The sequence below is a fragment of the Petromyzon marinus genome, unplaced genomic scaffold (genome assembly GCF_048934315.1).
Source record: "Petromyzon marinus isolate PM22_M1 ecotype Great Lakes invasive population unplaced genomic scaffold, UKy_Petmar_22M1.pri1.0 PM_G_Scaffold_20, whole genome shotgun sequence".
In the NCBI taxonomy this organism is placed as follows: Eukaryota; Metazoa; Chordata; class Hyperoartia; order Petromyzontiformes; family Petromyzontidae; genus Petromyzon; species Petromyzon marinus.
Window position 1 is genome coordinate 2,233,470 of NW_027422762.1, and position 22,672 is coordinate 2,256,141.

The 22,672-nt window shown below is 52.1% G+C and overlaps 1 protein-coding gene across 1 annotated transcript; it reads left to right on the forward strand.

Moving 5' to 3' along the window:
* Positions 1-1,578: 1,578 nt before the first annotated feature.
* Positions 1,579-22,094, forward strand: LOC142912439 (ephrin type-A receptor 3-like). The gene is made up of 10 exons (XM_076060638.1): positions 1,579-2,245; positions 6,688-6,752; positions 9,905-10,577; positions 11,183-11,338; positions 12,375-12,740; positions 14,505-14,629; positions 17,992-18,151; positions 19,674-19,874; positions 21,196-21,257; positions 21,735-22,094. The coding sequence occupies exons 1-10, from the start codon at positions 2,137-2,139 to the stop codon at positions 22,092-22,094; spliced, it is 2,277 nt and encodes a 758-aa protein (XP_075916753.1). The 5' UTR covers positions 1,579-2,136.
* Positions 22,095-22,672: the final 578 nt, after the last annotated feature.

Here is a 22,672-nt window from a genome sequence, read left to right on the forward strand (position 1 = left end):
CTGTATCTCTCCCCCGTGTATCTCTCCTTGTGTATCTCTCCCCGTGTATCTCTCCTCGTGTATCTCTCCCCGTGTATCTCTCCCCGTGTATCTCTCCCCGTGTATCTCTCCCCCGTGTATCTCTCCCCGTGTATCTCTCCCCCTGTATCTCTCCCTGTGTATCTCTCCCCCGTGTATCTCTCCCCCTGTATCTCTCCCCCGTGTATCTCTCCCCGTGTATCTCTCCCCGTGTATCTCTCCCCCGTGTATCTCTCCCCGTGTATCTCTCCCCCTGTATCTCTCCCTGTGTATCTCTCCCCCGTGTATCTCTCCCCCTGTATCTCTCCCCCGTGTATCTCTCCCCCGTGTAACTCTCCCCCTGTATCTCTCCCCGTGTATCTCTCCCCGTGTATCTCTCCCCCTGTATCTCTCCCCATGTATCTCTACCCCTGTATCTCTCCCCGTGTATCTCTCCCCGTGTATCTCTCCCCCGTGTATCTCTCCCCGTTTATCTCTCCCCCTGTATCTCTCCCCCGTGTATCTCTCCCCCTGTATCTCTCCCCATGTATCTCTACCCCTGTATCTCTCCCCCTGTATCTATCCCCGTGTATCTCTCCCCGTGTATCTCTCCCCCTGTATCTCTCCCCCCTGTATCTCTCCCCCCTGTATCTCTCCCCCGTGTATCTCTCCCCGTGTATCTCTCCCCCTGTATCTCTCCCCCTGTATCTCTCCCCGTGTATCTCTCCCCCTGTATCTCTCCCCCTGTATCTCTCCCCCGTGTATCTCTCCCCCTGTATCTCTCCCCCTGTATCTCTCCCCCGTGTATCTCTCCCCCTGTATCTCTCCCCGTGTATCTCTCCCCGTGTATCTCTCACACGTACACACACTCACACGTACACACACTCACACGTACACACTCACACGTACACACACTCACACGTACACACTCACACGTACACACACTCACACGTGCACACACGTACACACACTCACACGTACACACACTCACACGTACACACACTCACACGTACACACTCACACGTACACACGTACACACACGTTCACACACTCACACGAACACACACTCACACGTACACACACTCACACGTACACACTCACACGTACACACGTACACACACTCACACGTACACACACTCACACGAACACACACTCACACGTACACACTCACACGTACACACACTCACACGTACACACACTCACACGTACACACACGTACACACACTCACACGTACACACACTCACACGTACACACACTCACACGTGCACACACGTACACACTCACACGTACACACACTCACACGTACACACACTCACACGTGCACACACGTACACACACTCACACGTACACACACTCACACGTACACACACTCACACGTGCACACACGTACACACTCACACGTACACACACTCACACGTACACACACTCACACGTGCACACACTCACACCTGCACACACTCACACGTACACACACGTACACACTCACACGTACACATGTACACACACTCACACGTACACACACTCACACTTACACACACTCACAGTTACACACAAGGAGAGAGATGTGTGGAGTGGTTTTGGATGGAGGGAGGTGGGAGGGGAGCCGAAAGCCTCAGCAAACCTTCACTTCTGCCAGGGTTAATAATTCATTGGTGTCTTCTCCAGCTGGGTCAATCATTAATCGTACACACCCCACTCACTCTGACTCATTCCATTCTTTTAAATCCTCTCGCCTGCTCGTCTCCCTCGCAGGAGGAAAAGAGGAGGGTTGGTGAACCGAGCCGATCCATGCATCACCACCACCACCAGCAGCAGCACCACCACCACCAGCACCACCACCAAAAGCAGCAGCACCACCAGCAGCAGCAGCAGCACCACCACCAGTAGCAGCACCACCAGCACCACCACCAGCAGCACCACCAGCAGCAGCAGCACCACCACCACCAGTAGCAGTACCACCACCAGCACCACCACCACCAGCACTACCACCAGCACCACCACCACCACCAGCACCACCACCACCAGTAGCAGTACCACCACCAGCACCACCACCACCACCAGCACTACCACCACCACCAGCACCACCACCACCAACAGCACCACCACCAACAGCACCACCACCACCAGCACCAGCAGAAATGTCCCCAGGCTCCGTCTCCGCGCCCCTCCGCAGCTGCAGGAGTCTGGCTCCATCTCCTGTCGCCGTTGGCATCGTCGCCGTCTTGGCGGTGGCCGCTGCTTATGAAGGTGGGCGCAGCGTTGGTGGTGCACCAGGGGTTGGTGGTACACACACAGCGTTGGTGGTGTACACACAGCGTTGGTGGTACACACACAGCGTTGGTGGTGTACACACAGCGTTGGTGGTGTACACACAGCGTTGGTGGTGTACACACAGCGTTGGTGGTGTACACACAGTGTTGGTGGTGTACACAGTGTTGGTGGTGTACACCACAGTGTTGGTGGTGTACACACAGTGTTGGTGGTGTACACACACAGTGTTGGTGGTGTACACACAGTGTTGGTGGTGTACACACAGTGTTGGTGGTGTACACACAGTGTTGGTGGTGTACACACAGCGTTGGTGGTGTACACACAGTGTTGGTGGTGTACACACAGTGTTGGTGGTGTACACACAGCATTGGTGGTGTACACACAGTGTTGGTGGTGTGCACACAGTGTTGGTGGTGCACCAGGGGTTGGTGGTGCACCAGGGGTTGGTGGTGCACCAGGGGTTGGTGGTGTACACACAGTGTTGGTGGTGTACACACAGTGTTGGTGGTACACACACAGTGTTGGTGGTGTACACACAGTGTTGGTGGTGTACACACAGTGTTGGTGGTGTACACACAGCGTTGGTGGTGCACCAGGGGTTGGTGGTGTACACAGTGTTGGTGGTACACACACAGTGTTGGTGGTGTACACACAGTGTTGGTGGTGTACACACAGCGTTGGTGGTGTACACACAGTGTTGGTGGTGTACACACAGTGTTGGTGGTGTACACACAGTGTTGGTGGTACACACACAGTGTTGGTGGTGTACACAGTGTTGGTGGTGTACACCACAGTGTTGGTGGTGTACACACAGTGTTGGTGGTGTACACACACAGTGTTGGTGGTGTACACACAGTGTTAGTGGTGTACACACAGTGTTGGTGGTGTACACACAGTGTTGGTGGTGTACACACAGCGTTGGTGGTGTACACACAGTGTTGGTGGTGTACACACAGTGTTGGTGGTGCACCAGGGGTTGGTGGTGCACCAGGGGTTGGTGGTGCACCAGGGGTTGGTGGTGTACACACAGTGTTGGTGGTGTACACACAGTGTTGGTGGTACACACACAGCGTTGGTGGTGTACGGTGCTTTTTTCCGGAATATTTTTGCATGGGTTTTTTTTCACGGATTTTCTGTTTACACAGTCACCACATAGTCACTCTGTTTTCTCGTTCGTGTTTTTGTGTTTTTGTGTTTGTTGCGGTTGGACCCTATTCAAGAGCCGAACGGCTCACAGGGGCTATAACCAAAATAAACTGAAACTGAAGAAAAAAAACATCTGATAAACTGAAGGTGACAAAAACACAAAGCGGCTCGTGGCTCCGCACAACGATGGCTCTTTGAAAGCTCCACGTCTCTCTCCGCGTCTCTCTCGTTCCCCGCGGAGTCAACTCGTTCGCCGAGATGGAGCGCTCCGACGGAGCCTTTGACGCTAGCAGGCGAGGCTGCTCGCTTGTTTAGACGACGCCGACGCCGCTCGAAGCGTCTCACCGCGTGCTGAGATGATGCACAGCGAGCGGTGACCACAAACTGATGATGATGATGATGCCCCGCGTGGCGGCCACGTCCATTCTCGATGTGGGGGTGGGGGTGGTGGGGGAAGCGGAGGACACGGAGGGAAAAATCCACGCGACCACATGAAGAGAGAGTGTGTACGTGTGTGTACGTGTGAGTGTGTGTTTGTGTACGTGTGTGTACGTATGTGTGTGTACGTGAGTGTGTCTGTGTACGTGTGAGTGTGTGTCTGTGTACGTGTGAGTGTGTGTGTTTGTGTACGTGTGAGTGTGTGTACGTGTGTGTACGTGTGTATGTATGTGCGATAGTGTAGCGGTTAGCGCGCTGCGCTATGAACCTGGCAACCCGGGTTCGATTCCCGCTCACGGCCAACACCAGTGACGATTATTCGAACCGGTCCCGGGCCTCCCTTAGGTCGACTCAGCCTCAAATGAGTACATTGCCACTAGGGAGACAAAGGCGGTCGGGCGTGGTGCTGGCCACCCACCCCCTCGTGTACCGTTTCGGCCTTCATAGGTGCTCGCTAACAGCACTTGCCCCTACAGTCTGTTAAGGCTATATGGGGATCTTTGTCTTGTCTTGTACGTGAGTGTGTCTGTGTACGTGTGAGTGTACGTGTGAGTGTGTGTCTGTGTACGTGTGTGAGTGTGTGTCTGTGAGTGTGTGTACATGTATGTACGTGTGAGTGTGTGTCTGTGTACGTGTGAGTGTGTGTCTGAGTACGTGTGAGTGTGTGTCTGTGTACGTGTGTGAGTGTGTGTGTCTGTACCGGGGGAATCTCCATTTGGTACAGCTATAATGGGAGGCTGATCGATGCCCGGGTGCGGTCAAGGGATGGCTCCCTATTGCTCAACCACGTTATGTATGCTGATGATTTGGTAATAGCTGCTCATTCAGAGGAGGAGTTGGAGACGCTGCTGCTGAGACTGGAGCGTGCCACTAAGAGATGGGGGCCTTACCTTCAGCCACACCAAAACTAAGCACCTGCCTGGATATTTTGTACCATCGGACACTCCACCCCCACAACTCCCAATCGGTGATGGGGCAGTTGTGGAGAGAGTGGAGAGTTTCCCATACCTGGGCAGTGTGCTTATGACTGGCTCCAGTTTAACAGCAGAGGTCTCACTCCGAATCAGTCGAGCGGCAATATCTTTTCATCGGTTGCGTAACGCTGTGTGGAAGCTACCTGGTCTGTCGCTCCGCACTAAGCTTCAGGTCTTCTCGGCCACGGTCATTCCCTCCCTTCTCTACGCTTGCGAAACGTGGACCCCCTTAATGGAGCATTTTCGCCGGTTGAAACATTTAGGCTGGCCTGCCTACGATCCATCCTGGGTTTAACCAGACTGGATTGTGTGAGGAGCTCACAAATCCTTGAAAGATCTGGGCAAGGTCCCATCGATGAGCTCCTCCGGCAGGCAAGGCTGGGTCATGTAGCCCGCATGCCCAGCCACCGCATGCCGAAACAGCTTTTGTTCGGCCGGATCGAGGGGGCTAAACGGGCGCGGCACGGGCTAGAGAGGAGATGGAGTGATGTGGTACGGGAGGACGTGGAGCTGAGTGGACTTGTCGATGACTGGTACCAGCGGTGTCAAAATTGGCCTCTGTGGAGGAGGCTCGTGAAGGACGCTACTGGGCAGTTGGAGGCAGTCGCCCTCCAACAACAACGGAGGGTGGAGGAGCGACGCTCACAACAACGAGCGGAGCGCCGGGTGGCTAAAGCACAGCAGGTTGGCACAGTAGGGGGCACAGGTGGTGCACCAGCCAGTCATTTCGGTCATCTCAGTCAGTCGACCCGTGGCACCTGGGTCTGCCCCGTGACCTGCCAGCGTGGCCTCAAGGTGCACATGGCCTGGCACAAGCGTCGTGGTGATGTCACCACCACTTAGTGGCGAATGGCAGTTGTTGTGTGTGTGTATGTAGCTGTTAGCGCGCTGCGCTACGAACCCGGCGACCCAAGTTCGATTCCCTCTCACGGCCAACACCGTCAGTGACGATTCTCTGAACCGGTCCTGGGCCTCCCCTAGGTCGACTCAAGCTCAAATGAGTAACCTGGTGCGGTGTGTAGTAAACATCGCCACTGGGGAGACAAAGGCGGCCGGGCGTGGTGCTGGCCACCCACGCCCTCGTGTGCCACAGTGCCGGTAGCCTTGGTAGGTGCTGCTACTCGCGAGCAGCAGCAGCACTTGCCCCGGCAGTCCGTGACAGCCGTCGTGTACACGATGGTGGGGATTTTTTGCACGCGGCGTTTTATATTAAATATTTGCTGTTTTTTTTCCAGGATGTTTCTGTTACGCGTTGTCGCTTTAAGATGTTCTGTGTTCATATTTTGTTTGTTGCGGCTGCACCCGACTTGAGAGCCGCATGGCTCACAACGCTATCTCCATAGATATAAAAGGCAAAGTTGTGATTGTGCGTGTCTGTTCAAAATGTTTAGCGTACTTCCCGACATGCAACAAACTGGAAATTTGCCACGTGGGTGCTTTCCAGACTGTACACCATCCTAAAATTATAAAAATACACTTTTGCTTTTTCTTTAGGGGGGTAGCTCAATAATGCATCTATTTTTTTTGCACGTCAAGTGAGCTGTGACGTCAAATCTGTCACGTGACCCGCGCACGTGGAAGCGTAACGCGTTGTAGTGTAGTAACCCGAGTTCGATTCCCGCTCACGGCCACCGCCGGTGACGATTATTTTTTTACCGGTCCTGGGCCTTCCCTAGGTCGACTTGGCATCAAACGAGTACCTGCTCTGCTGTGTGAACATCGCCACTGGGGGGACGTGGTGAATCCTCGTCCCGGGCGTAGCCGGGTAGTACAGCTCGTACCTAACAAACTTGAAACTTCGTCTCTCTCTGTGTGCGCGCGTGCGCGTGTCTCTCCCCCCACCCACCCACCCCGCCGCAGTGGACCTGCTCGACACGGAGACCGCGCAGGGCGACCTCGGCTGGGTCGCCTCCCCGCCCGATGGGGTGAGTCGAGCGTGGAGGCCACGAGACCTCCGTGGATGTTCGGGGGGGGAGGGGCGTCCATAGATGACGTCACGCACTTAGGGGGCGGGGTCAGACATTTGTGACGATGCGTGACGAGAGAGGGAGGTTTGAGAAATGTGACGTCACATCATCAAAATGCGCAACTTTAAATAAATACAGACAACGCTAAGTTGCCTCGGTGGGAGTAGTTATATTGGAGAAACCAAATGACATGTCTCGGACCGCATTCGTGAACACAAAGCAGACCTGAAACACGGTAGGACCAACACCTCGGCCGTGGCAGATCACTGTTATAATTCAGTAGGCTCACATGACATTGACTTATCCAAGACAGAGGTTCTTTGCAAGCCATCTGGCTACCATGAGAGATTCGTTCATGAGTCTATTCACATATACAAACACAGAGACAATTTCAACCGAGAAGATGGATTCTGGCTTAGCAATCATTGGAAGGATTTGATAAACCATTTCGGGTCTTAATTGATTGTTCACGCTTACGGTGGCCTTCAGACCTCATCCATTATTTTTCGTCTCCCCCCTCCTCTTTTCCGAACATAGATGGACTCGTCCTTCTGAACTGCCAAATCGCTCTCCGTGGTGCTAACGTTAAAAAAACGCCACTTTTTTCTAAATTTCTTGCTGTGGTTTTCACACCTGATGATGATTATGTTAGGGTCGTCGGCCCCCGGGATCTCTCCTGCCTGCGACCCTGCCCGCGAAGTACCGACGCCCCCAGACTCTCCACTAGTGTGGGAGCTGCCGCCGCTGCACTCCTCACCGGGCGGGGAAGGGCCGCCGCGCTCCTGTTCCCCCCCCTGGGCTGTCGAGAGTGATGCCTTACCGGCAGGAAACCCAATCTTCCTCGCTCGCCTCATGGTCCTTGTCGTGTGCAGGTCCTCGAGGGTTGGTAGATTGCAGGCAATTACCTTCTCAGCAGTGTGGATGATACGCTGCAGTCTGCTCTTGTCCTTGGCAGTGGCAGCAGCGTACCAGACGGTTATGGAGGAGGTGAGGATGGATTCAATGATTGCTGTATAGAATTGCACCATCATTGTCTTTGGCAGGTTGAATTTCTTCAGCTGCCATAGAAAGTAAATCCTCTGTTGAGCTTTCTTGGTGAGGGAGCTGATGTTCAGTTCCCACTTGAGGTCCCAGGAGAGAATAGTGCCCAGGAAGCGGAAGGACTCTACACTTTTGACTGGGGAGTCTAACAGGGTGATGGGGGTGAGTGGGGCTGTATTCTTCCTGAAGTCCACAACCATCTCAACTGTCTTTAGAGCATTTAGCTCTAAGTTGTTCTGGCTACACCAGGTCACCAGGTTGTCAGCTTCCCACCTATAGTCAGACTCATCCCCACCAGATATCAGCCCAATGAGGGTGGTGTCGTCCGCAAACTTCAAGAGTTTGACGGACAGATGATTGGAGGTGCAGCTGTTGGTATACAGAGAGAAGAGCAGTGGGGAAAGGACGCAGCCCTGAGGAGTTCTGGTGCTGATGGAGCTGGAGTCAGAGACTTGTGTTCCTAGCTTAACGCACTGCTTCCTGTCAGACAGGAAGTCTGTGATCCAGTAGGGCACGTTCAGCTGGAAGAGCTTGTCCTGAAGCAGGGCAGGGATGATGGTGTTGAAGGCAGAGCTGAAGTCCACAAACAGGATCCTAGCGTAGGATGCTGGGGCATCCAGATGCTGTAGGATGAAGTGGAGGGCCATGTTAACTGCGTCGTCCACAGACCTGTTGGCTCTGTAGGCAAACTGAAGGGGGTCCAGGAGAGGGTCTGTGATGGCTTTGAGGTGTGCCAGGACCAGGCGCTCAAAAGACTTCATTACCACAGATGTAAGGGCGACCGGTCTGTAATCATTTAGTCCTGTTGGCCTTAGCTTTTTGGGCACAGGGATGATGGTGGAGGAGTTGAGACAGGCTGGTACATGGCATGTCTCCAGGGAGGTGTTAAAGAGGTAGGTGAACACCGGAGACAGCTGGTCAACGCAGTGCCTGAGGGTGGCTGGAGAGACAGAGTCCGGCCCGGCTGCTTTGCGTGGATTCTGCCTCTTGAAAAGTCTATTAACGTCTCCCTCCTGAAAGGAGAGAGTCGTCTCTGTAGTATGGGTGGGGGATGGGGCCTCTTGAGTGGGAAGGGGTAGTTCAGGACAGTCTAATTGTCTTTCAAATCTGCAGTAGAACTCGTTCAGGTCGTTGGCCAGGCGGGAGTCGTTAGTGGTGTGGGGAGCTCTGGGCTTGTAGTTGGTGATCTGCCTGAGCCCTCTCCAGACAGAAGCAGAGTCGTTAGTAGAGAACTGGTGTTTTAGTCTCTCTGAGTACAGTCGTTTAGCCTCTCTCACCGCTTTGCTAAACCTGTTCTTCGACTCCTTGAATCTGTCTCTATCTCCACCCCTAAACGCTTCCTCCTTCTCCAACCTCAACCTTCTGAGCTTTGCTGAGAACCAGGGCTTGTTGTTGTTAAAGTTCACCCTGTTACGTGTTGGGATACAGCAGTCCTCATAGAAGCTGATGTAGGACGTCACAGCCTCTGTGAGTTCATCCAGACTATTGGTAGCAGTCGTGAACATATCCCAGTCAGTACAGTCTAAGCACGCCCGCAAATCTTCCACAGCCTCACTGGTCCACTGTTTAGATGTCCTCACAGCAAGTTTACAGAGTTTTAGTTTCTGCCTGTATGCAGGAATCAGGTGGACCATGGCATGGTCAGAGTGTCCTAGTGCTGCTCGGGGGACGGCGTGGTAGGCTCTACTGACTGTAGTGTAGCAGTGATCCAGAGTGTTCCCTTCTCTGGTTGGGCATTTAATGAATTGTATGTATTTGGGGAGTTCGTGGCTGAGATTACCTTTGTTAAAGTCGCCAAGTACGATAACCAACGAATCTGGATTTGCTCGCTCCACACTCAGAATCTGATCGGCGAGCATGCGTTGGGCCTCTTTAACCTGAGGACATGGCGGCAAATAAACTCCGACCAAAATGAGCGACGCGAACTCGCGAGGCGAGTAAAACGGTTTACAGGTTATAAAAATTGATTCAAGGAGTGGAGAACAATGTTTCAGAATCACTGTGACATCTACACTCCCCCCCACACTCCCTCCCACACTCCACTCCCTCTCCCCTCATCACGACCGCAGTGGCAGCAGGCTACGAGTGGCCAACGCTCAAGGCCCAGGCTGTACCAGGCGCAGTGCCGCCCCGCCGTGCCCAGGCAGGACAAGTGGCTGCGCACCGCCTGGATCCCGCGCGGCGACGCTCGCCGCATCTTCCTCGAGTTCCGCTTCAGCTTACGGCGCCGGTGCCCCCGTCGCCTCCCGGCCGCCGCCGCCTCCGCCGCCGGCTGCGACGACGACACGTTGGACGTTTACTACCGGGAGTCGGACGACCCCGGCGACGTCGCCGCCGGGGTCTTCGCCGACGACGAGCGGCGGCTCTTCTCCAAGGTCGACGTCGTCGGCTCGGGCGGGTCGGAGGTCGAGGCGGCGGGCGACGTGGGGCCCCTCTCCCGGGGCGGCCTCCGTCTGGCGTTCCGCGACACGGGGGCCTGCGCGTGGCTGGCGTCCGTGCGCGTCTACCGCAGGCGCTGCCCGGCCCTCGCGGTCCGCCTCGCCGAGTTCCCCGACGCTCCGGCCGCCGGCGACGGGCCGTGGGCGCTGTCGGAGGTGACGGGGGCGTGCGTGGGCCACGCGCTCCGGCCCGAGGGGGAGCCGGAGCCGGCGATGTTCTGCAACGCCGACGGCGAGTGGGAGGGCCACCCCGGGAGCTGCGTCTGCCGTGCCGGGTACCAGCAGGCGGGGAACGCCTGCCAAGGTGACGCGTTGGGATTTGTTTTAGTAGATTCATCATCGCTTACCCTCGAGAGAGATGTGGAAAGACCCAGCGGACCTCCCACACACTCACTCGCCCACTCACCCACTCACTCACCCACTCACTCACCCACCCACCTACTCACTCACTCACCCACCCACCCACCCAACCACTTATCCTCCCACCCACTCACTCACTCACCCACTGACTCACCCACTCACTCACTCAACCACTCACCCACCCACTCACTCACTCGCCCACCCACTCACTCACTCACCCACCCACCCACTCACTCACTCACCCAACCACTCACTCACCCACTCACTCACCCACTCACCCACTCACCCACCCACTCACCCACCCACATACCTACTCATCCACTCACTCACCCACTTTCTCACTCACCCAACCACTTACCCACCCACGCACTCTCTCACCCACCCCATCTCATCTCTCTCCCCATCTGCTCATCTCTCTCCCCATCTGCTCATCTCTCTCCCCATCTCTCGCTACTGACAGCACCAACAGTCTGTAAAGGTTCATAATAAAGGTGTTAAACTGAGTCTGTAAAGGCTACAGGTCGGGGGGCGGGACCTTTGTGCGTGCAGTGTGTGAGCAGGGCTCTTATAAGGAGACGGCCCAAGACAGCTCCTGCTCCCGGTGTCCGCCACACAGCACGGGCAGCGTCATCGGAGCGACGTCCTGCACCTGCCACGATGGATACTTCCGGCCCAGCGGCGAGCCCCAGTCTGTGGCCTGTGCAAGTTCGTTCACTATGCGCCATACACTACACTATACACTACTACACTATACACTACTACACTACACTATACAGTACTACACTACACTATACACTACACTACTACACTACACTATACACTACTACACTACACTATACACTACACTATACACTACCTACTACACTACACACTACACTATACACTACACTATACACTACACTATACACTACTACACTACACTATACACTACACTACTACACTACACTATACACTACACTATACACTACTACACTGCACTATACACTACTACACTATACTATACACTACTACACTACACTATACACTACTACACTACACTCTACACTACTACACTACACTATACACTACTACACTATACACTACTACACTACACTATACACTACCTACTACACTACACACTACACTATACACTACACTATACACTACACTATACACTACTACACTACACTATACACTACACTACTACACTACACTATACACTACACTACTACACTGCACTATACACTACTACACTATACTATACACTACTACACTACACTATACACTACTACACTACACTCTACACTACTACACTACACTATACACTACTACACTATACACTACTACACTACACTATACACTACCTACTACACTACACACTACACTATACACTACACTATACACTACACTATACACTACTACACTGTACACTACACTATACACTACTACACTATATACTACACTATACACTACCTACTACACTACACTATACACTACACTATAAACTACTACCCTACACTATACACTACACTACACTATACACTACTATACACTACATTATACACTACACTATACACTACCTACTACACTACACTATACACTACACTATACACTACACTATACACTACACTATACACTACTACTATACAGTACTACACTACACTATACACTACTACGCTATACACTACACTATACACTACACTATACACTACCTACTACACTACTCTATAAACTCCGTTCCGCCCCCCCCCCCCCCGGCCAGAGCCGCCGTCGGCCCCCAGGGACGTCGTCACCTCGCCGCTCTCCGCCGCCGCCTCGGTGACGCTCCGGTGGAGCCCGCCGGCGAATCCCGGCGGGCGCTCCGACCTCGCCTACTCCGTCGTGTGCCGGCTCCACCCGCCCCCCCTGCGGGGGGGGGGTGGGGAGAGGGGCCAGGAGCCGGCGCCGCCGTGCGGCCCGGCCGTGAGGTTCCGGCCTCCGCTCCCGCTGACGAACGCCTCGGTGGAGGTGAGCGGCCTGCGTGAGAACGCCGCCTACACCCTGGAGGTGCACGCCACCAATGGCGTCTCCCGCCTGAGCGGCGTCCCCTCGGCGTTCGCGGCCGTCCACGTCGCCACGTCACGGGATCGTGAGTCGTCGTCCCCCCCCTCCTCCTCTCGCTCACGGCCATCGTCTTTCTTTTTTTGAAATCTCTTTTTCATCTTTAGATATTTAGTTGCTTTTGTCAAATATTTTTTTTCTATCTTTTTTTAAATGGTTTTTTAAAATATTTTTTTAAAAATACATTCTCCTTTTTTAAAAGCTATAACATGCACATAACATTATAATAATATTATTCTTAAATGCTATGCAAAAACATGATAATTATATTATGATTAAAGACAATGCCGCCTGCATTTGCAGCCAGCCAATCACCGCTCTGCATCTTAGTTGGCCGTCTGCATTTGCAGCCGGCCAATCACCGCTCTGCATCTTAATTATCCGCCTGCCTTTGCAGCCAGCCAATCACCGCTCTGCATCTTAGTTGTCCGCCTGCATTTGCAGCCAGCCAATCACCGCTCTGCATCTTAGTTGGCCGCCTGCATTGGCAGCCAGCCAATCACCGCTCTGCATCTTAGTTGTCCGCCTGCATTTGCAGCCAGCCAATCACCGCTCTGCATCTAAATTGTCCGCCTGCATTTGCAGCCAGCCAATCACTGCTCTGCATCTAAATTGGCCGCCTGCATTTGCAGCCAGCCAATCACCGCTCTGCATCTTAGTTATCCGCCTGCATTTGCAGCCAGCCAATCACTGCTCTGCATCTAAATTGTCTGCCTGCATTTGCAGCCAGCCAATCAACGCTCTGCATCTAAATTGGCCGCCTGCATTTGCAGCCAGCCAATCACCGCTCTGCATCTTAGTTGTCCGCCTGCATTTGCAGCCAGCCAATCACCACTCTGCATCTAAATTGTCCGCCTTCATTTGCAGCCAGCCAATCACCGCTCTGCATCTAAATTGGCCACCTGCATTTGCAGCCAGCCAATCACCGCTCTGCATCTAAATTGGCCGCCTGCATTTGCAGCCAGCCAATCACCGCTCTGCATCTTAGTTGTCCGCCTGCATTTGCAGCCAGCCAATCACCGCTCTGCATCTAAATTGGCCGCCTGCATTTGCAGCCAGCCAATCACCGCTCTGCATCTTAGTTGTCCGCCTGCATTTGCAGCCAGCCAATCACTGCTCTGCATCTAAATTGGCCGCCTGCATTTGCAGCCAGCCAATCACCGCTCTGCATCTAAATTGTCCGCCTGCATTTGCAGCCAGTCAATCACCGCTCTGCATCTTAGTTGTCCGCCTGCATTTGCAGCCAGCCAATCACCACTCTGCATCTAAATTGTCCGCCTGCATTTGCAGCCAGCCAATCACCGCTCTGCATCTAAATTGGCCGCCTGCATTTGCAGCCAGCCAATCACCGCTCTGCATCTTTTTTGGGCGTCTCTCGCTGCTCCTGTTCGCCCCGATGCGACCTCACACATCCGTGCACACCGCTTGCAAACCCCCCCAGCGCGCGTGTTACTCCACTACACATGTAACATTATAATTATATTATTCTTAATGCATATACCACTCTAATTATTATTCTTAAAGACAATGCATCATCTGTTATAATTATCATCATCATAGCCATGTTCGCATGTTCACCACAAAGCACCGCGTGTGTGGCTGTTGCAAGTTGAGTTGATTGCTCGCAAAGCGGCGTCCGTCTGCTTGGTGTTTGAACATCTCACCGCAACTCGTATTTCATTCAGCAGCAAGGGGAAACGCACACCGATTGTCACTCACCGCACCTCGAGACGTTGGCCAGGGGGGTAAACAAACGAGTTAGCGCGTGACCACATGCTGTGATTGCCCGCAGCACCGTCACCCGTGGTGCGTGTCCACACGGAGATCGTCTCTGAAGACGCCGTCCTGTTGACCTGGGCCGAGCCGGAGCAGCCCAATGGCATCGTTATGGACTATGAAGTCAAATGCTTTGACGAGGTGCGTAGCGGCTCGCGATTATCCATTTTACTTGCGCGCGTGTGCGTGTGAATGTGCACGCGCGTGCGTGCTGAGCGGTGGTGCAGCGATACGCGCTACGCTGCGCTACGAACCCGGCGTCTCGAGTTCGATTCCCGCTCACGGCAACCGGCACCGGTGACGATAATCTGAACGAGTCCTGGGTCTCCCCTAGGTCGACTCAGCCTCAAATTGAGTACCCTGGTGCGGTGTGTAGTAAACATTGTTGTATATATAGGTGTTATGAAATTCGCATAATTTATCCGAAATTATGTTAATCAGTGTAATTATGTGCATAAATTATGCTGATTCGAGAGATAATCGTATTAATTTATGCGAGTGAGCGTGGTTATGATAATGCAGGTCGTTATGGATTATAAGGTCGAGCCTCGGTGACGAGGATTGTGTTATGAATTGGAATAACGCAATTAATCGTATGCAGTGACGCAGGCGTTGTGAGCGTGAATGAGAGAGAGTCGATTCGACTCTGCTCTTTAATTCCGTATTATCGATAAGGATACGATTACTCTCGATTGAACATTATGAATTATGTGTGTTATGGATTATGTGTGGTGATAGTGTACTTATGATAGGTCCCCAGGATTCAGATCTCATACGCAGAACAATATTATGCAGGATTTCAGGAAGAATCACACACAAACGTTCTGCTTTTATCAATTTTATTTCTAGCTAACTTTAATTTTTGGATAATATGAAAACTCAATCTCGGGATTTGGAATTTCAACACAGCGTTAACATAACATCACGATTGCGTTTCACCTCGATAGCGGCACCTGTGGTTAATTCCCGACGCGTAACGCAATCGATCGGTTGTTGAGAGAGAGATTAAAAATATGCGAACTATTCTATCAAACCTTAACTTTATAATATGCAAACTCGTATACTTGAATTGTTACACAATACGGCACTTGGTCTTTGATTCGTATCCAATCCTTAATACATTCTGATATGCGAAGTTATTATGCTTGAAATCGTCAGCACAGTACCACGTTGATGTTCGTTCATTGATTCATAACGATTATGAATTTAAAGCGTTCGACTGAAATACTTCTAATTACCTTATCAACAACACTCGATGGCCGCAATGCTTCGTTACTTGAATTGTCACACAACACAGCATTCGGTCATTGATCATGCGCGGCCCTTAATGCAATTATTGTCACGTTGTTAACAATAGGATGACTAATTATTATGCAACGCTACTCGTTGAAGGGGCACTCCAACCAGTATTATTCTTGGAGGCACAAATATGCATTTGAATTCGTTATTTCATTCGTGGATACCAGCAAGATTATGTAGAAAGAAAATATTAACGAACGACTCAAGTATTTCTAATCGACTTCTCAACGCGACTCAATGGGTGGCGATGTTTCCTTTTTAGATCCTTATCTCGGGCCAATCTTTTAATTAATTGTGGCCAGATCCCTGACAGGGAACCGGTTGAGCACGCTCTTCACCCCCGCGAGCGGCGCTCCGTGGTGAGGTGCCAAGAATTAATCCTTGTTAATGGGTCAGTTGGTAATTTATGCGGTTAGAAGTACAGCCCCAGCACAATATTACAGAGGAAAATTATGAACACTCTTAAAAACGATGGATTATTCACTCGGTCGTTGCGATGTTTCCACAATCACGGATGGTTCAATGGCTTGAGGTTTTAGGCTTTGTTAATGACCCGTGTGTGTGTGTGTTGAATGGTATGAGTGGTGAAAGAGTAGGCCAATGTTCGGAATCGATTCTTTGCGTCAAGCAGACGTCTGGTTTGTCGTGTAGTGGGGGGCAGTGTATCATACGTATCAGTTGATTCTTCTTTCAGTAGTTGGTTCGGACTCGACGGATGTTGGTGAACGAGTAGATACGCTCTTTTGCTGCCCGTGTGCAGGGTGGGGTGGGGGCCACTACTAAGTCCCGTGTGTGGCAGATGGTCCCCGCGATAACGATCTGTTTGCCCTGGCGTGAAATTCCTCTCTCGCGCTCTTCGGGAGAGACAAAGGTGGTCGGGAGCACCTCTTTATACTTTCGACTTATATTTCTCAAATACCATTTGGTCCCATGTTCGCCAAGACTCGTGTTTGTAACTACGTCCTCCCGACACCTCTCGGTTTTACCGAGGTTCGAATTGTTATGATAGAATTATTAAAAAGAAAAATAATTATCATCCTGAGTTTAAGAGGTCCGTTTCTTGATTGTTGGAATCCATATCCCTTGGTTCTGTAAGGTTCTATAATGGAATGTCGTGTAAGGTTAACACGTTGTTATTATTAATATTATATTGCAATTTTCTTTAAAACTGTCTTTGCCTGGTTGCCGTGTGTGGGGTGGGGTGTGTCTCCTCATCAAACCCGGCTGGCTTTTCCAGATGGCCCCTTGTGATAAGGTGTAATTCCTGCTTCTCCGCGCTGTGAGAGGGACAAAGGTGGTCGGGGTTGCTTGGGATATTGTTTAAATTATTTTGCAAGTTTACCCGTTGTCTCATTCCTTCTCGATAACCTTTGATGTGACTTGGTATTCCTGCTCCAAGCTTTGTTTTAACAGTAAAAGTATTAAAGGTGAAAATCATTTGATAGCGAATTAATCATTGGATAATATTCACTGATGTGTCTGGTGGCCTGTTCTTAATTGGAGTGAGCGTTAGGATCGCTAATTCTATCTTATTCTTGTTGTTGCCTTTTTTTTTACTGGCAAATAAGGAAAAGAATATGTATACGATTTACCCTGTTGGCGTCTCTGTGTCTACTCTCTTGGTGTTCTGACCTCGGAGGGACCTTTCCTAAGGGCCCATCAAACTCTTGTTCACCTGGAGATTTTTGCCGATAGCTGTTACATCCTCCTCGCCTTGAGAGTTTTATTATTTCTTTATATATATATGGCCTGTTTATGACCGACATCTGGTTTTTCGTGTTTCTGGCTTACGGGTTTTATTCATTAAAAAATATAAATTGTTTGTCACGAAAGAAAGGAAAAAGAAATCTAGGTGTATGCATCCGTAAATATTCTTATGGATATTAATTGTGGAAAAAGGGCCGTATACAACAACATCACCACTGTGGATACAAAGGCGGCCGGGCGTGGTGCTGACCACCCACCCCCTCGTGTGCCTCCATAGGTGGCCGCTAACAGCACTCGCCCCGACAGTCTGCTGACACTATACGGGGGTTCTTTGTCTTTGCATTAGCAAGTGGAGGGCAGTAGAGTTAACACAACAATATGCTGTGAACCACGTGACCCAGGTTCAATGGGTCTCTGTGGGATGAGTCTGAACCCATCCCCCCCCCATCTGTACCCCCCCATCTGTACCCCCCCCCCCCATCTGTACCCCCCACCAGGATGACGACGACGAGAGAGGTAATGAGGCTGATCTCCAGCGTGCCGAGCATCACCGTGACGGGGCTCCGGCATGCCGCGGTTTACTCACTGCAGGTCCGCGCTCGCAACGCCGCCGGCTACGGAGACTACAGCCCCACACTCCACTTCCAGACGTCTCCCGCACGTGAGCAACAACACCACCATCCAATCACCACCACCACCCAATCACCACCACCACCCAATCACCACCACCACCCAATCGCCACCACCACCCAATCACCACCACCACCCAATCATCACCACCACCCAATCCAGCCACCACCCACCACCACCAGCCACCACCACCCAATCACCACCAACCAGCATCAACCCTACCCAACCACTACCCAACCACTACCCACCCACCACCAACCAGCACCAACCCCACCACCACCAACCACCACCAAGCCCACCACCACCAACCCCCAACCACCACCCCACCACCACCAACTAGCACCACCACCACCCACCACCAATCACCACCCACCCACCACCAACCACTACCAACCCCACCACCACCAACCACCACCCCAGCACCATCCCCACCCAACCAATACGCCGACACCACCACCACCCCACCACCTCCACTCACCAGCACCACTCACCAGCACCATCCCCATCACCTCAGCACCATACCCACACACACACCACCTCTCATACACACACACACACCTCATACACACCACTCCTCATACACATACACACCACTCATACACACACACACACCACTTCTCATACACACACACCTCTCACACACACACACACCACCACTCATACACACACACACCACTCCTCATACACACACACACACCTCACACACACACACCACTCATACACCCACACACACACCACTCCTCATACACACGCACACACCACTCACACACACACACCACCCCTCATACACACACACCACCCCTCATACACACACACACACCACCCTTCATACACACACACCTCTCACACACATACACACACACCACCCCTCACACACCACCCCTCACACACCACCCCTCATACACTCACAACAACAACCGCCATTCGCCACTAAGTGGCGAATGATGGAACGTAAATGAAGGCACTGTAAAAAAAACTGCATATTTCCTTCCTTTATGCTTAACTGAAATAAATGTCTGCACCTTTAAAATGGTGATGTGACCTTGATATCGCGTTAATGCTGTAAATGGTTTGGGGGAGTGTTATTGTTTTTTATTAACCCTAACCCTAACCCTAGGGGACGAGACTGTCTGGACAGCGCTGTCCTCCAGACAGTCTCGTCCCCTTCACCTGATGAAGGCCGCTTGCGTTGTGGCCGAAACGTCGTGAGAGTTTTACCGCGTTATTTTATTTTAGCAATTTATTATTTTAGTCTCATTCTACGTGGTGGTGACTTTAGCGAAAGAACCAAAGAAGATGAATCCTCGCAGTCACGAAAGCTTCAAATCGAAAAGTGTTAACATTGTTTTGCAGCACCCCGTCGTTTGCCGTGGGTTCACACTCCCCAACGCATGCACCACACAGCGACCGGCCAGTGCACAACCAGCAAGCAATCGGCACGTTTTATTCACGTGACGAACCTTACTTAGCAGCTGGACGGGGGGGGGGGGGGGGGGTCCTCACACCTGCTCTACGTGCTACCCACTGTCATCGACCCCTCGGCCCGCAGGAGAGTTTGGGAAGGTGCACGTCGGATACCTGAAGCGCCAGGGCAGCAGCGGAGGGGCGGCAACAGTGCGCGTGGCCATCAAGACGCTGAAGGGCGGATCCAGCAAGCAGCAGCAGCAGCAGGACTTCCTATGTGAGGCGAGCATCATGGGACAGTTCGAGCATGACAACATCGTCCGCCTGGAGGGCGTCGTCACCAAGAGTGAGCTTCGAGAACGTCCAATCGATGCCACACGCATTTTAAACAAACTAAAAACTGGCAATTAATCTTTGTTTGTTTTTTCCGGTAAAGTCACATATAAATAAGAAGTAATAAAATAACATAATAGCGTACGACGTTTCGGTTGCAACGCAAGCAGCCATCATCAGGTACAGAAGAACTAAATTTAAGAGAGAGGGGAAATACATAACCCCAGATGTATACAACCGAAACGTCGGACGCTATTATGTTATTTTATTATTTCTTATTTATACGTGACTTTACCGAAAAAAACAAAGATTAATTCCTGCAGTCACAAAAGCTTCGAACCAAGTTTAAAACTGGCAAGTCTGTTATGTAGCTGGCTGTCCAGTTGATTATGCCCGTTGTTGTAATCACTGGTGATTGTACTCAGATTGGAAATGTTGTGGATTTGCTCTCCAACACACCGGTGTGGTGTACTTCTATACTACACTATACACACTGCACATTACACTATACACAACACTATACACGACTATACACTACACTCCTCTATACTACATTATACACTACTATACACTACATGCCACTGGTTCTTTATGTTCTAAAGATGTAGATGCCACTGGTTCCTCACGTGCTGCAGATGTAGATGCCACTGGTTCTTCACGTTCTGCAGATGTAGATACCACTGGTTCTTCACGTTCTGCAGATGTAGATGCCACTGGTTCTTCACGTTCTGTAGATGTAGATGCCACTGGTTCTTCATATTCTGCAGCTGTAGATGCCACTGGTTCTTCACATTCTGCAGATGTAGATGCACTGGTTCTTCACATTCTGCAGATGTAGATGCCACTGGTTCTTCACGTTCTGCAGATGTAGATGCCACTGGTTCTTCACGTTCTGCAGATGTAGATGCCACTGGTTCTTCACGTTCTGCAGATGTAGATGCACTGGTTCTTCACGTTCTGCAGATGTAGATGCACTGGTTCTTCACGTTCTGCAGATGTAGATGCCACTGGTTCTTCACGTTCTGCAGATGTACATGCCACTGGTTCTTCACGTTCTGCAGATGTAGATGCCACCACCATCTATTGCGCAGAGGTTGAACCTCTGACTCTCGGTTCAGAACGGGCAACCGGACGTACGAACAGGTTTGTTTGTACCTCTGAGAGTTCGTAAGAGGAACATTCGTAAGTAGAGGAGTCCCTGTGTATGAACCCACAGCGACGCATCTTGGCAGAGATACAAGGTGTGTATGTGACCAAGTGATGATGTTACGGTATAAGTCGTGAATGCTGTGCGTGGATTGCTAACGTTTGGTTTTCTTGTCCTCTCGACGAAGGTAAACCTGTCATGATCATCACCGAATTCATGGAAAACCATTCCTTGGATTTATTCCTCAGGGTAAGAAGTGGCAATGCCAAATGATGCGATCATCTGTGTGTTGCAGTCTCACACTCCTCAGCGGTTGTGTGTGTAACTGTCCACAAATGGAGAGCACACGGTGGCATTGTTGTGTGTGTGTGCTGTAGATCCTACTAACCGGGGCTCCGCTTGTGGTGACAACTGCACGCGTCTGCGTCAAACTTCCTTTGTACCTTACGTAGCCAACTGGCGCGGGGGGGGGGGACAAACTAAACACAACAAGCGAGAGTTCTAAACAAATTAGTTTAGACAACGATGACTTAAACGCACATAGCAGCTCCCGGAAGAGCATTCCAGACGGCCGCACAACAAGCAGCACAACGTCACCCAGGCGGCTCCTCATCGCCTCCTCTTCTCCCTCCCTTCCTCTTCCTTCTCCCCCCTCTCCTCCCCCCTCTCCCCCCTCTCCTCCCCTCCTCCCTCCCTCTCTCCCCCCCCTGGCCGGGCACGGTGTAGATGAAGAAGGGGCACCTGGTGGTGACCCAGCTGCTCGGGATGCTGCGTGACGTCGCATCGGGCATGGAGTACCTGTCCCGCAAGGGCTATGTGCACCGCGACCTGGCCGCCCGCAACGTGCTCGTGAGTGGCGAGCTGACGTGCAAGGTGTCCGACTTTGGCCTCTCGCGGACGCTTCTACTGGACGCCGACCCCGAGGGAGCGTACACCTCCCGGGTAAGGCGGGGCAGGAAAAAAGAAGCGCCGGCGTCGTCGACGGCCGACGTTCGGCCGACGTTCGGCCGACGTTCGGCCGGAGTCGAGGAGAAGGCAAAGCCGCGCCGGCCCGGCGTGTGTCGGCGCGGCGTTACCGCTCCCTAAGGGGCTTCCGTTTTTCGCCGAAAGTACTTGCCGCCGCCGTGCGTCGAGCGAAATGCATTAACCTCACACACACACACACACGCACACACGCACACACACACGCACACACACACACACACGCACACACACACACACGCACACACACGCACTCGGGGTCTCAGCGTTTGCCTCTCGTGTCCCGTTGGGTTTTTCTCACGGCGCTCCCCCGTCGGTTTTAACACTTTCTATTGTTTTTCCCCCGCTCGCGACGACCTGCGTCTTCCCCGTGCTCGTTTGTTGTTCGCGTGCCTCCTCTTTGATCCCTTAACTTGTGTAATGACAGGGTGACACCTGCCGGCCTGTAGGGGTAATTGACGGTCGTGGCTGCATCACATCGTCTCTTCGTGTTCTTTACTAACCACACAGACTATAGTGGAAGCAGGGCCGACGACTTACACAATCCCTGGTCAGCTCCTCTCTCCGCTGCTGGATGACGCCGTTACTGCTGCTGCTGCTGCGTGCGGCCGTGATTCGACTGCTGCTGCTGCCACGTCTCCAGGCGTTTGAGTTGTGCGCTGAGTTGAGGCTCTTTATGTAAT